This window comes from Cladophialophora psammophila, assembly GCF_000585535.1.
Source record: "Cladophialophora psammophila CBS 110553 chromosome Unknown aczJe-supercont1.34, whole genome shotgun sequence".
NCBI lineage: Eukaryota > Fungi > Ascomycota > Eurotiomycetes > Chaetothyriales > Herpotrichiellaceae > Cladophialophora > Cladophialophora psammophila.
In genome coordinates, this window is record NW_006912955.1 from 209,262 (window position 1) to 222,435 (window position 13,174).

The 13,174-nt window shown below is 52.4% G+C and overlaps 6 protein-coding genes across 6 annotated transcripts; 1 reads left to right on the forward strand and 5 right to left on the reverse strand.

The window, feature by feature from the left end:
• Positions 1–529: 529 nt before the first annotated feature.
• On the forward strand, positions 530–1,313 carry A1O5_12494 (uncharacterized protein; the record flags this gene model as incomplete). Its single annotated transcript, XM_007753063.1, has 2 exons — positions 530–902; positions 1,045–1,313. The coding sequence occupies 2 exons, from the start codon at positions 530–532 to the stop codon at positions 1,311–1,313; spliced, it is 642 nt and encodes a 213-aa protein (XP_007751253.1).
• A 381-nt stretch (positions 1,314–1,694) lies between these two features.
• Positions 1,695–2,213, reverse strand: A1O5_12495 (uncharacterized protein; the record flags this gene model as incomplete). The annotated part of the gene is made up of 2 exons (XM_007753064.1): positions 1,695–1,879; positions 1,979–2,213. 2 exons carry the CDS (start codon positions 2,211–2,213, stop codon positions 1,695–1,697), a joined length of 420 nt encoding a protein of 139 aa, XP_007751254.1.
• A 1,805-nt stretch (positions 2,214–4,018) lies between these two features.
• Positions 4,019–4,705, reverse strand: A1O5_12496 (uncharacterized protein; the record flags this gene model as incomplete). The annotated part of the gene is made up of 1 exon (XM_007753065.1): positions 4,019–4,705. One exon carries the CDS (start codon positions 4,703–4,705, stop codon positions 4,019–4,021), a length of 687 nt encoding a protein of 228 aa, XP_007751255.1.
• A 265-nt stretch (positions 4,706–4,970) lies between these two features.
• On the reverse strand, positions 4,971–6,344 carry A1O5_12497 (uncharacterized protein; the record flags this gene model as incomplete). Its single annotated transcript, XM_007753066.1, has 1 exon — positions 4,971–6,344. The coding sequence occupies one exon, from the start codon at positions 6,342–6,344 to the stop codon at positions 4,971–4,973; it is 1,374 nt and encodes a 457-aa protein (XP_007751256.1).
• Positions 6,345–6,906: 562 nt separating this feature from the next.
• A1O5_12498 (uncharacterized protein) lies at positions 6,907–9,165 on the reverse strand (the record flags this gene model as incomplete). Its single annotated transcript, XM_007753067.1, has 1 exon — positions 6,907–9,165. The coding sequence occupies one exon, from the start codon at positions 9,163–9,165 to the stop codon at positions 6,907–6,909; it is 2,259 nt and encodes a 752-aa protein (XP_007751257.1).
• Positions 9,166–11,107: 1,942 nt separating this feature from the next.
• A1O5_12499 (uncharacterized protein) lies at positions 11,108–12,172 on the reverse strand (the record flags this gene model as incomplete). Its single annotated transcript, XM_007753068.1, has 1 exon — positions 11,108–12,172. The coding sequence occupies one exon, from the start codon at positions 12,170–12,172 to the stop codon at positions 11,108–11,110; it is 1,065 nt and encodes a 354-aa protein (XP_007751258.1).
• Between the last annotated feature and the right edge of the window lie 1,002 nt (positions 12,173–13,174).

Below are 13,174 nucleotides of genomic sequence, written 5' to 3' on the forward strand. Positions count from 1 at the left end.
GAAGGGCACAGCTGCTCACAGGTGAATGGACTCGTACTATGCAGGATTTCTCAATACACAACTTTGTCCCTGGTGATTGTCAATGTAGACGCAACGTACTGGCGGTTTGGCATCGGCAGCGACAAGCCGCATCAATTTTTGTTTCACCTCTGTGTTAGAGGTGCGGATTCGAGTCATTCACAAGTTGAAAGTCTCTTCACCTCAAGTGCTCACAACAAGGCCACGGAGAAAGGAACGAGAGAAGTAAAGACCTTTTGATGATGAACTCGGTTCGAGGGCGCGCTTCGGCGCTCTCCGGTACCGTCAAAATCTTTTGACTTTGACCCGATTGGGTCTGATTTCTTTTCCTCTTATCGCGTCGACAACGACACAAGACACGGCGTCCAGAGAAAATGGGATATAAATATGAGTCTGAGCAGTCCAAATGGACTGTAATCTAATCCCCCCGTGTTGGTACTTAGCAAGTACAACAGTAACCTTCCTCAAACTTTTAAATTCTTTAAGGGGAAAAAACAAACAAACAAACAAAATGCCACGAGCCCAAGACCTCGCAGCCGCCCTCCTCTCGACCACTGAACACTCCATCATCCCCTTGACGGCGAAGCAAGTGTCGCAGGGCTCGAAGCTGTTTGGAGCTGCGGTGCTGGACCGCGCCAGCCTGTCGACCGTGATTGCCGAGACGAACAACGAACACGACTCGCCGCTCCTGCACGGCGAGATCAACTGCATCCAGCAGTTCTTCCGCCTCCCGAAGGAGAAGCGGCCGGAGACAAAGGACTGCATCTTCTTCGCGACCCACGAGCCCTGCTCGCTGTGTCTGAGCGGCATCACGTGGTCCGGCTTCAACGAGTTCTACTACATGTTCACCTACGAGGACAGTAGGGACCTTTTTGCGATCCCGTGTAAGTTCGAATATTGCTAGTATTCCCCCTTGCCACCAAGCAGTACCTCGTACCATATGTACCATAGGACCTCTCTACTGTCAGTGGCTGTACCGATAGTGACATTTTGTGACTGACAACTTGAATCGCTTCCTGCCTTCAGACGACATCGACATTCTGAAATCCGTCTACCAGGTCCCCTCGCCAGGCGACACCGAGGAGACCCTGGCGGCCAAGCCGCTATATAACCGCACGAACAAGTTCTTCACGGCCCGGTCGCTGGCCGAGCTAATTGACTCGGTCGAGGACGAGGAGGCGCGCGCGAATCTGAAGAGTGAGCTAGATCGCGTGAAGAAGATGTACGACCAGCTCAGCGCGACGTACCAGGAGGGAAAGAAGAGCGGGGCGGCGACGAGCAGCTTCTTTCAATAAGACGATGCAGGGCAAACGCTGGATCCAACTCCACGAGTAACGACGATCTAGAAGAATCTGCACGCGAACTTCGAAACGATGTTATCATTGAGACACCCGTAGCCCATCTGTGCAACATCATGAGCCTCAGTGAGCGGCTCCCACCAACTACAGCTGTCGCCGACACTAATATCGTATGTAGATGCCCCAGATCCTGGATGCGTTTCCTCTCCCACGCCCTCCACTGATCGACTCCAGACTCAATCTCTGAGAAGGGCCCGGCAAGTTCAAGTTGTCCCATGCATGGGCATGTTGCATCATCACATGTTCTGGCCCCTTCCCGGCAGCACCAGTGGCAGTAGCGACAGCGGTAGTAGACCAGGGCGGAGGCTTCAGAGACCGTCAATCAGTAGCAGTATCACCGCCGCATGGACCATGCGTGACGCATTCAATGTTGTGGCCGCCGGGACTGATGGCGAACGCAGCATAGTACATCGGGTGATATTCTGCCCGGACGCCTGGTGCGCCGTTGTCGGTGCCGCCTGCCTTGAGAGCAGCGGCGTGGAAGGCGTCGACCTGTGCGCGATCTACGATGGTCACCACGGTTTCCGTCAGCTCAATGATCCCACCACGAAGGAAAAGTGTAAATGGTGGCGGTACTGGTAGTGGTAACGAGATGTTCATACCCTTGGCTTGTAGTGCCACGTGGTTCATCAACACTTTGGCGTCATTGGGAATGGGCTGACGGTCCTCGACGCCGGCGATCCACAGCCAGGGCGAGTCGTCACCCATGCCGACGACACCTGGTGCGGGGCGGAAGAACTCCTTCAAGCCCATGTGTGAGAAGGCGGCGAGGAGGAAGGCGACCTCGTCGTCCACCTTGCTGAATGGGACCGCGTAGGACATGTGGTCGATAGGCATTTTGATAAGACTACTATTAGTAGTACTGAGTAGGACAATATAGAGAGAGTAGTAGTACTGCACACTGCTGTTGTTGGTGGTTGAAGAGGAGCTTCGTTCAAAGATCTTTAGAAGGTGACGGAAAGGAGAGGTGACTGACTGGCGTCAAGTTCTTCGAGTTTTTCTGGGGATTTGCTGATGTCTTGCACTTGAAATTCTTCAGGAGAGAAAGGTGGGAAGCAGTGACAACTAAATACCTTTTTTTTTTGGCTCCCAAAGAGATAGAAATTCTGCCCCCACGGCTTTATTTGTTCACTGTTCCTCCTGTGGCCCCCCCCTCCATCCATCCATCCATTGAGTTTGTTCCTTTCCCGCGCCCACCCTTTCTCGAACCCAATTCACGTGCAACCGTGTCGGTTTCGCGTGGCATCTCGTCTTCCTGGCTTAGGTCTAGTCAGGTCCTGGGCTTGCACGCCGCGCACGCCGCACCAGGCAGCAGTCGACTAGTCGGTTGGGCGATTGGGTAAGCCTGGCTTGCTGCCTGAGGGTGCCTAATTGATACTGCGGGGTGGCTCGGATGCTGATGGATGATTGACTGGGGCAGGAGGGACACTCGCACGTAACTATACTACAGTCTTAAATTATAATAATGATGTAGAGGTGACCTCACGCGGAGGGACCGCGGCACGAACCTGCCTTTTAACACTAGTCACCTGATAGTCACATGACCACACACCACCGGATGCCTAACCATCCACAGAATGTTAACCTCCCATGTTTAGATGGTCCTTCATAAGGCAACTCAGTTCAGTGTCGAGGGTGCTCAGTATAATTTAGGGTTGTGACCGTGTTACGCTCTGTAGAACCATCACTTCTAAGATTCCTAAATAGCCTAAAAAAGTTTAGCTCCATTGCCCGATTAGGATGTTTAAGTGGCGCGTTTCCAGGCACCATTCCCTCAAATCTTGATTAGTTAGTCCTTCATTCTTGCTACAATTGCGACTGTATTTGCCTCGGTAGATCTTACATAGATGTAGCGACCCTGCTACAGCCGTGATGCTCACCGACTATGGAGTGATCCTAAACGTTCTACCTTTACCATAGTCCTTAATACAGAATCAGAAAATTCCAAGAGACAGTCTCGGTATCGTAGTATTAGAAACGCCTTTGAGAATTCGTATCTACGTTGAATCGATGGGTATCTTAAGAGACGTGTCGAAGACAGTATTAGAGAATTCTTCGATAATGTATCGAGACTAGTAGGATCTATAGACTCTCTGCATCTGGTATCGACCTTAGATATACTAGTCCTATCCTATTCATCGTATATAGTTAGAAACAAGATACTAGTATTCCGAATGATTCTTCTCGCTGTTAATTTTTTACTAATCTCGTAAAGATTAGTATTAATTACTACTAGTATTCTTCTATATTTTTATGCTACACTATATATCACAAGTTTAGTTTTTATCTTCTCGAGAATTCAAAAATACTACTAGTATATATTACTCCTAGTAATTTTAAGTGGGAAATGAATATATAGAGACTTAGAAAAGTACTAGTAGTATTGAACGTCGAACCGACTAGAGATAGACTGCTAAGGACTATTTGAATCCGCCATTGACACCTGAACCTCTATCCAGAGACGCGATATAATACTAGTCATGTCTCGTCTCTAAGAAAGTGTCAAAAAAGTAGTATCTAAGACGTCTCAAGACCATCAAATTGACAAAAGACTGTAGAGTAGTCGCCTTTCTACCACCTCACCTGCTCATAGAGGACTGGCCTAGGCTGCTCAGCTCGAGTGCAGCTTCAGTCACCAGCAGCTACTCGGCGTGGAACTCGACAGACAGCGTGGCACTAACGTCGACAAGCTGCGGCTCAAAGTCGATACCCACACCCACCCCGAACGTCGAAGCGCTGGTCGCCCTCCTCGCAGTCTGTCTAACGCGGCTCGTGGGCCAGGATTCCTCGATGTCGTCAATCTTGACACAGCTGACTTTCTCTCGACCGATGGTCCGTGCGTATGCCTGCGCCCGCGACATAGCGTGTTCCAGCGCCTGCAGCCGGGCTTGCTCATCTCGTTCCGCTTTCTGTGCGTCCATGAGGTGCCAGCTGATGCCCCTCAGCTCGACATGTGGCATGTGCGACAGACGGACGACCATCTCTCCCAGGCAGGCAAAGTCGCGGAAGTGGATGGCGATTTTGGAGCCGGCAGTGTAGAGTTTCTTCTCCAGGCGATGGCCGCGGTTGTCGTATTCGTCGGCCGCCGAGATGCAAAGCGATGCGATTGAGTAGAAGCTCACTGGCGCTGAGGGCGATATAACTCCATTCTCAAGTCGTGGGCAGAGTTGGTCCAGATCAGCCTGGATGCTTTTTACTGTCGAGACCACGTTGCTAGAGACTGCATTCTTGTCTGGACCGTTGTCAAATGCGTGGACGTCAAGCACGGCTCGTTGTGCAGTTGTGCTAATAGTGGCGCGACCTTGAATATGGATCACAGTCGGAGCCATTTGCCGTGACGTCAACAGATCTCAAGAGTTCAACAGATTTGAATTGGAGGGCAGAGAACCGAAGGGCGATGAGGAAACTAGTAGGTAAGATGGGTGCAGAGTCCAACCCTTTCGTCAGGGAACTGAGCATTTTTATAGACGGAGCACGGGGTCTGCTGCTGCCTGAGATTGCAAAGGTAGAAGCTTGAAACAGGTCGTCCAATCCCATCGTGTGGATGGACTTGGCCACTTAGCTAACGACTCCAGGCATAGCTCGCTATCCCGCTCATAGTGAAGGTCGAGAGCCCGCCATATATTCACGGGCGATGTTTCTTTTCGATGTCAGCCTTTCCTCGCTGATCCAATACGGCGCCGGCAATCCTGTCTGACTCATGTGTTTTATATCCCCTCGGACAAGCGACGCGATTGCCACAGAACAACCGAGTATTCGCGGCATTCCATGACCAGTGAAGCCTGCGTTTACAAAGATGCCGGGTCTTCCAGGCATCTCTCCAACCCATGGCATGAGATCTGAAGAGTAGCCCATGATGCCCGTCCAAATGTCCGTAACTTGTGCTTGGGAGTCCTCCCAGCCGTGAAACATCCGCTGCATGTACCCAGTGAAGTATCCCTCGGCGCCGGGCATCAATTGTGAATCATCAATGTTGTCACGCCAGTAGGAGTCGTTCTGCAGGACGACCTGTTTTGCACCCCCAACGACTATGCTGCCATCCGTCCTGCTGATTAGATAATCGTACTCTTGAGGCCCGTACCTGATGCCGTAGGTGTTGTTCAGATGAGGAGCCATCCTTCCCTGCTCCGGCACGGCAATCCTACACGCGACTCCTCTTGCTGGGGTGATTCTGTCGCGAAATTCAGGCATCAACGTCGAGAGATATGCGTTCGTGGCAAGGACGACTTTGCCTGCCTTGATCTCGCCGCGAGGAGTGCTCAAAGCCCACCGGCCATCGCTGCCGGGTGAGCTCGAGATCGCAGTGACGGGAGTATTTGCTTGCAGGTTCGCTCCCCACTCCAGGCAGCGGCGCAGAAGACGAGAGACCAACTTATACGGCCAGAGAGATCCTGCTGTAAACGTGAAGGCTGCCAGTGCTCCCTTGACTCCGGAAACTTGTTCGGCCTTCTTCGGATCCTGGATGAAGTGGAGGTCATCTGGGAAACGGTACCCTCTGGCCTTCATGTCCTTATACGCGGCGATCGTGGGTTCGGCTACTCGACGGTCCACAAACACATCGATGGCGCGTGTGAGTTCAAAATCACAGTCGATCTGCTCCTTCTCGACCATTCTCTTGACGTCCATGACCTGCTGCACTTCGAATTTTGTCAGCTCCTCAGCTACTTGCGGCCCGAACATCTTTTCGTAGATAGCCGCATTCAGATAAACGTCGGGCTTAAGGTGCCCGCCATTGCGTCCCGTGGCCCCCGAGCACACGTCTCGGGCCTCAAGTATGACGACCGACGGTCGCGTGCCAGCGTCGTCCTTCTCCAAGATGTGGTAGGCGGATGCAGCGCCGACGTAGCCTGAACCGATCACCACGACGTCTGCCTCTTGAGGGAGGTCCTCGGTCGTCCGGTGTTTCGACAGATTGGAAGTGTACGAGAGCCAATACGGTGGCATGGGCTTAGAGTGAGGTAGCGGCATATTGATACGACTTCTGAACAAGATCTATGAATTCGGAGGATGTGGATGTACCGTCTAAGCTTCTTTCCTCACTTTTCTAGTGACAAAACAATGCCATGGACGACGGAAATGTCCGCTCGGAGGGCAGATGATACGGGCGATAACATCTTTTATACATAACATGGCGAAATTGACGCCTTTGCACCATCAGGAAATTGTGGAAGATGTGTTTCGAACCCAGGAATGTTGGTTGAAGAGGATGGCGAGATGAAGTGGAAGCTCACGGGTACGAGCTCGCCCTAGAAAATCAATGGGGATGAAGTGCGTCACGTGGAAACCCGTGTCAGGCTGCGTCGCCACCAGGACCGACCGTGCAAGATTCAATGATTGCATATATACACATCAGTGACTGAATCATTCCTCGCTCAAAGTCCGGCACCAAGAGGACATGAAGTTCCCTGAATATAGCCAGCCATTGCCAGACCTGTCCTTGTATATACTTTGCCTGGCGCGTCCCTCAGTGAACTTTTTTCCTTCAAGGTAATAATAGTCGGAAAAGGTATACCCCCTGTACATCCGGCTGTCATGAATGCTGGCTGCCCGTTTCCCCCTTGTCCTTCTTCCGATATATCAGACTGGAACTCCGTCCGCGGTTCTCGTGTCCCATCGTCATGGCCCTGAACCTAGTGGTGCCGCTGAGTGGACTGTCAACTGAAGTTGCGCTTCCATCGAGCTTCCCTATCCGGGCTGTCAGTGTGGTGTTCTCTCTCTGCAATTCTCCGATCTGGCGAGTGAGCATTTCCTGCTCCTTTTTCAGAAGCTCCAGTTCGACTCTTGCTTCGTCCCGTTCTCTGGTCAATCGTGACTTTTCGTCCTTGTCAACCTGTTTGCGTTTCTTCTCCTCCAATTTCTTCGCCTCTCTTTTTCTCTTCTGCTCCAGTTTGGCCACCTCCTTCTGATACCTTTCTTCATGTTTCTTGAGTTCACGCTGGTGTTTCACCTCGGCCTTTTTCAGAGCATGTTGTTCTCTCTCGGTGTCTTTATTGGCCTGACTGGTTAGCTTTTCCCGCTGTTTCGCAAATTTGGCATCCATTGCAGCCTTGCGTTCCGAGAGCTTGGCCATTTCTTTGTCATGTTGCTGAAGGAGTTGGCTCTCAGCCTGTTCTGACAGAGATTTGGAAGAGACCGAAGGTGATTCCTCGGACGTCAGATGTGAGTCGGCAGAGGCAAATGAAGTGGTTGAAATTGTAGAGGTGTCATCGTCGTCACCATCTGGATTATCCCCTTGCTGGATTTCCTCTTTGGTTATACATTGGTCAACCTCGGCGTCATTGTTTCGAATTTGAGGTAGATGTTCGCGAACTGCCTGTGGAGTATAGGAGTTACTGGTCTCGGTCACGGCATTTAATATATGGGAAGGCGACGGCGGCGTATCGAGCAGGGATTCACTGTTATTGCCGTTGGTCAATGGTGATGCATAAGTAGCGGAAGCCTTGGGGGTACTGGGCGTTGACTGCCCAATGACCTGAAGACTCTCTTCGTGTTCCTTAATCCCAGCAAGGGTCCCGTTGGCTTCCCAGCTGGCAAAGCTTGCACGACGCTGGCTATTAGGCCAATGTTCAGCTCTGTCAACGTCATCCTCGTCGTCTTCTCTTTGACATGCCCAGTCCAGGAATTTCAAGGCGTCTGCACAGATGCTTGCAGGAGTGCCTCTCTCAACCATAAACCGTGGAACGCTGCCACCCGGATCACTTCGAGTAACCATGATCCATTCAACGGGGTTCTCTTCGGGGTCAAAGGGCTCGGCGGGATCCGGGGTCCTGATAGGACTTTTAGGGGCATCGACCGTAACGCTCCTCTTTCTGCTTCCTGGGGAAGGCTCTCTGAGTCCTGAGCCGTGAGTATCGACCCTCAAGTGCCTATAGTCCTGCAGGTGGAGCTGGTCAGCATCCATTACCCGCTTCTCTGCGTTCTGTCTTAGAATGTCTTTCTCGAGCGACGGTGAAGGTGCTCGGTGGTGGCTGAAATGACCCAAATCTGTCGATGACATGGTGGATTTCAACTTTCTGGGAATCTCGCGAATGAACTCTACCGATTCATACTGGCCACGGATGAAGCCATTCCTAGGCTGCGTCCCCGGGTGGTCACACGGTTTAGATATGATCATGTAATGGCGTGGAGCCAGATCAGGCGCTTTGTGAGACTCCCCATGGTGTTTGATTGCCTTGGATGAGGTAACCAGAAGAGTGACGAAATCACGTGGAGTTGTAGGTCCTGGAAATTGAGCACTGAGGCGGTATACTTCGATCTTCCCGTGGTTCGGCACTGTGATTTCTTCGACCCTAGTTTCCGCACCTATACCTCTGATATTCCCTTCCCCGGGTTTGCCTTGGACAGCGAGCGAAGTTGGAAATTCCCGCTCAAACCCGCGTTTGAGGCGACTGAAGCCCAACCCCTCATGCACACTCCTTCGAGCAAACCACGAGCCTTTTCCATCCTTGCTAGATAATTTGTAGACCGCTATACCCAGCGGGTTCTCTTTCGCCGCAAGCTTTATCGGCTTTCCCCACTCTTGTTGTAGGGCCGCATATTCTGGAGCCGGAGGAGGGCTCCGCGCAGACGAGATGAACATTTCGGAAGCATTGTTGGCGGCGATTGAGCCCGTGGTATGCGAGCGATGGCGGTGTGAAGGGTCAAGATCGGGGATAGGTATGGACTCGACTATCGTCTGGACTTGGGAGAAGAGGTCGGATAAGAAAGGATCTAACTCTTCATGCTTCTGCGGGACGTCGGAGAATTTGCAGGGGGCAAGAGCCTTGAGGGACTCGTGGAGGTTCACCATCGTGGAGCGGATCTCCCGGAACGATTGTGCAATTGAAAAGCTTTGCCTGCTTGTGAGTGAAGAGCTGTACAGACAAGGGAGTGTTCATGCGGTGGACATTGCGGCATATGAGGGGCAACGAAATATGCCGTCACTGCGATTTGAGGGCGGGATGTAGCTGGAGCCAGTCCTTAACGGAAAGGACGGCGAGCTTGGTGACACCGCATCTGATTCGACCTTTGAGAAAGTCAATGCGCGTGGGAAGGGGTCGGGACAGCAGTTTGAAGTAGTAAATGGGACACCATCGCTGATATCAGAAGGTGTTTATGATGACTGAGCAGCGTGTGGTTGAATTCCCCCGGTTCATGGTAGTGCCGCGCCCCGTCGAGGGTAAAAGTGACGATGACGGGAGGGAGGGCGCACTTTTGGGAAGCATAGGGAGACACAGGGTACACGGCTGGTCTTAGTGGTGGGGGGGGGGGGGGGGACAGGCGATCGGGCTTCAATTGGGCTGGACCAGACTGGATGCTCAGGAGGCTTGGAGGGCCACCAGGCCATCGTCATAGGCGCCTTTAGGCGAGTCCGGGGCGTGGCTCGTTAGCCTATGAGCCTAATCTTCTACTGTACCTGTGGCTAACTGCGGACTAAATACCCAGTACCCAGTACCCAGCACCATTCTCAGTGTGGCTGTCGGCTACACTTCCCAGGTTTAAGTATGCCCGCCACCTCTCAAGCCGTCCACCCGCTCTCTATGGAGCACCTACCTAGGTACTCGTACGTAGACATCCATTCGGCCCCCAGTCACCCTGGCTCTTTAGAGCCTATGGCCTGGTGGCTTTTTCCGATCTAGATACACTCACAAGGGGGCTGTCAGACTGAGATCTATCTATTCCGGACTACAACTGTCTCTATTTTCGAGACTGCGGTGAGATCAACCTGCGAGAGACGTGAAATAGAGGAACAAACGAGGAACTAACGACCAGGCAGCGAATGTAGAGGTGAAGAGCTAGAGAAGATGTTCGCATTTGTTTTAGATTATCTTTATGTATTGAGGCTTACACCCCAAAAGATCCAGCATCCGATTCCTCTCCAGCCAGTGGAGGAAGCTTCCTCGACACCAGGTCGAGGATATAGGAGATGACCCTATAAACCACACTCCATCGTATCCGAGGTACCCAAGACAGTTCTCGTAGTCGCCCACTCAAGTCACAGACCCAAATGGGAAGCCCGCACACGCCACAGGCGTGCCATCGAACACGACCCCGATCAGGTCCTTGAAACCTCCAAACAGATATAGCGCAGTAAGGCAGCAGTCGTCACATGCCAGACGCGACGCCTCACCACCCTGCCGCTGTTCCCACTCCCTTCAGTGCCAACCAGTGCACCATCAGATGTAGGAGGAACAGGTGATAAAGTTGTGCAGCGCAGAGGACTCGCCTCGGACACTGCAACACCTTGGATGTCACCACGGCATTGCCAAAAGAGATCCCAGCGTGTATCCCCAACCTTGCAAACCTGCCGCGAGGCATTCCGATCTTGCGAAAATGCGGGACTGTATCCAACCCAGGGATATCTCTGTATTCCATCCAGACAGACCTGCCGCTGATGTATAGTCCAAAACCCAAACTAATACTCAACATAGGAGATTGGCAAAAACCAAAAAAAAAAAGGGAGAACAAATCACAACGCTTGCTGGAAGATCAACCCTGTCCCAATATTATCCCATGTCCCGTGTCCCGTATAGTCCCGTGTCAAATGCAGAGTGGTATCCTTGTGTCGCTAAAATTCGATCAAATAACTCCTTGCTCAAATGCTCAAGATCTTTGCTCCCGTAGACCCGTGCCGCTTTCTGATCAGCCGACTGGGTGATGTTCTTATGAAGACAGCTGGTTGACGGCCATCAACCTTGGAAGAATATTTGTGCAGGCGAAACGGAAGGGGATGTTCCTGATTCCGATATCGATTACATGGCCGTGGCATACGGCATCGTGTATTCTTGGTAACGATCCCACCCAAAGGTGCTCAGGCCCGCCGAGGTACTGCAGGGCTGCGGAGTGAGCATGCTTGGCAGAGGAAGTGGCGCGAATGACGATGTTGTGGTTGGAGAGCTGTAGGCAGGGGCGCTGTAGTATTGAGACGTATTGTATGCCGCTGTTGAGTAAGGTTGACTGAAGGAGGGGGCTGGGGACGGAAGTTGGATTTCGTTCACGCCCACGCTCGACCAAATATTGTGGTGTGAATCACAAGATGAGACAGGGCTTGGGCTTGAAGGCACGATCTTCCATGCCTCGACCGGGGCAGGCTGTATGGCTTGCAGGTGTTGTGACGGCCACCATTGCTCGGTGCCGGTCGAGCTGGGGAGCAGAGGAGTAGGGCGGATGACGTCGACAATCCTCGGGGGTGGAGGGAGAAGAGGCACGAAAAGCCCCATGATGGCGGTGCGCACTTCGTCGCTTCGGCCACAGAGCAGCTCGCCTGCACCATCTTCCTCCATGCCCTCCAGAGCAAGAGCACTCGTCCGGTAGACAAACTTGTTGGCGGCCTGTACAAACTCTTCCTGCAATTTCTTGAGCTGTTGCTCCTTGTCGGACCAGTCCCAGGTGTTGGCGTTGGTGTCGACCGAGAAGATTTCCTTGTGATACTCGACCAGCGAATCAATGGTGTCTGTCGTCAGCTTGAAAGCAACCTCGTTCTGCGAAACCATGTCGACGTGGACGACATAGGCCTCGATGTGGATGAGTTGGTAGTTGAACAAGGCTTCCACCAGAGGATTCGGATCTTTCTTTAACTCTGACTCGGGCGCTTTGGGCACCATTAATGAGCACAGTGACCAGATGGCATTGGGCGATGACAGAGTCTCGGTCAGACATCGGGTGTGTTGAGGCACACTGTTGAGCGGTCGTTTGATCTTGTTGATTCGCTTGAGGGTGGCCGTCAGCCATGGCTCGACTTTTGTGTTGAGGACCACGTTGCAAGTTGATCGCGGCGCAAAGGCGGCAGCCGAGGCGGGCAATAATATCGTCGGCATTATGAGTTAATGGACTTTTCTGACGATTCTATCTTTCCTGAGACGGGGGAAGAAGCTGGGGGTTTTTTTGTTTTCTTTTTTTTTTTTTTTTCTCACAGAGACATTCGACAAGGACGGGGAGGGAAGGGCTGACCAGGCAGAAGCGACGAGATAATATCAGAGATGATGTAAAGACAGTTTGAGGGTAAATTGGATGAATGATTGCGGATGATGGAAGTGTATCTCTGGGCGGTCCCAACGAGGGAAGTAGTGTGCGCGCCTTGCAGAGAGGGTTCGGAGATGAAGTGGTAGGGAAGAGGAGGTGGTGGTGGTGGTGGTGGTGGTGGTGGTGGTGATAGAGGGAAGAGGGCGGGAAGGCGGGGATGACGAAAAGGGCAAAGAGATAGAAGGAGGAGAGAGCCGTACCTTATATCCAGCGAAGGGAGAAGAGTCATCTATGGAAGTGATAGGCTGGAGACGGCAGAGCTAAGAATGGGGGACCTGGCCGGTCAGGCGCAGCAAGCGGTATGCAGTTGGATGGAGACATGGGTGCAAGAGAAAAATTGTGGATATGGGTCTCTCTTTCCACCCTCCATCAGCAACACGAGAGGCAGAAGGGGACTACGAGGATGGGCCTGAGGCATCATTACTCGGTACTAGGGAGGGAGGGATGAGCGAGAATGGGATGCTATGGGACGCCATGGGACGCCATGGGACGCCATGGGACGCCATGGGACGCCATGGGACGCCATGGGACGCCATGGGGGTGTTTCCGGATGGAGCGAGGGAGGAAGCGAACGAACAAATCAGTCATCCTCGGCAGGACCTCGTCCTGTGTGTGTCCTTGTTAGAGAAGGAGAAGGGAGGCGAGAAGGGAAAAGCGAAAAAGAGGCGAATTCGGCAAACAGCGAAAAGAGGGCAAAAAGCGACGAGGCGCAGCGGGAAGAGAGAGAAGTGAAAGGCAAGTGAGAGGTAAGTTGAGAGGCAAGTCAAGACCCGACTGAGAGTCTCAAGAGAGTCTGG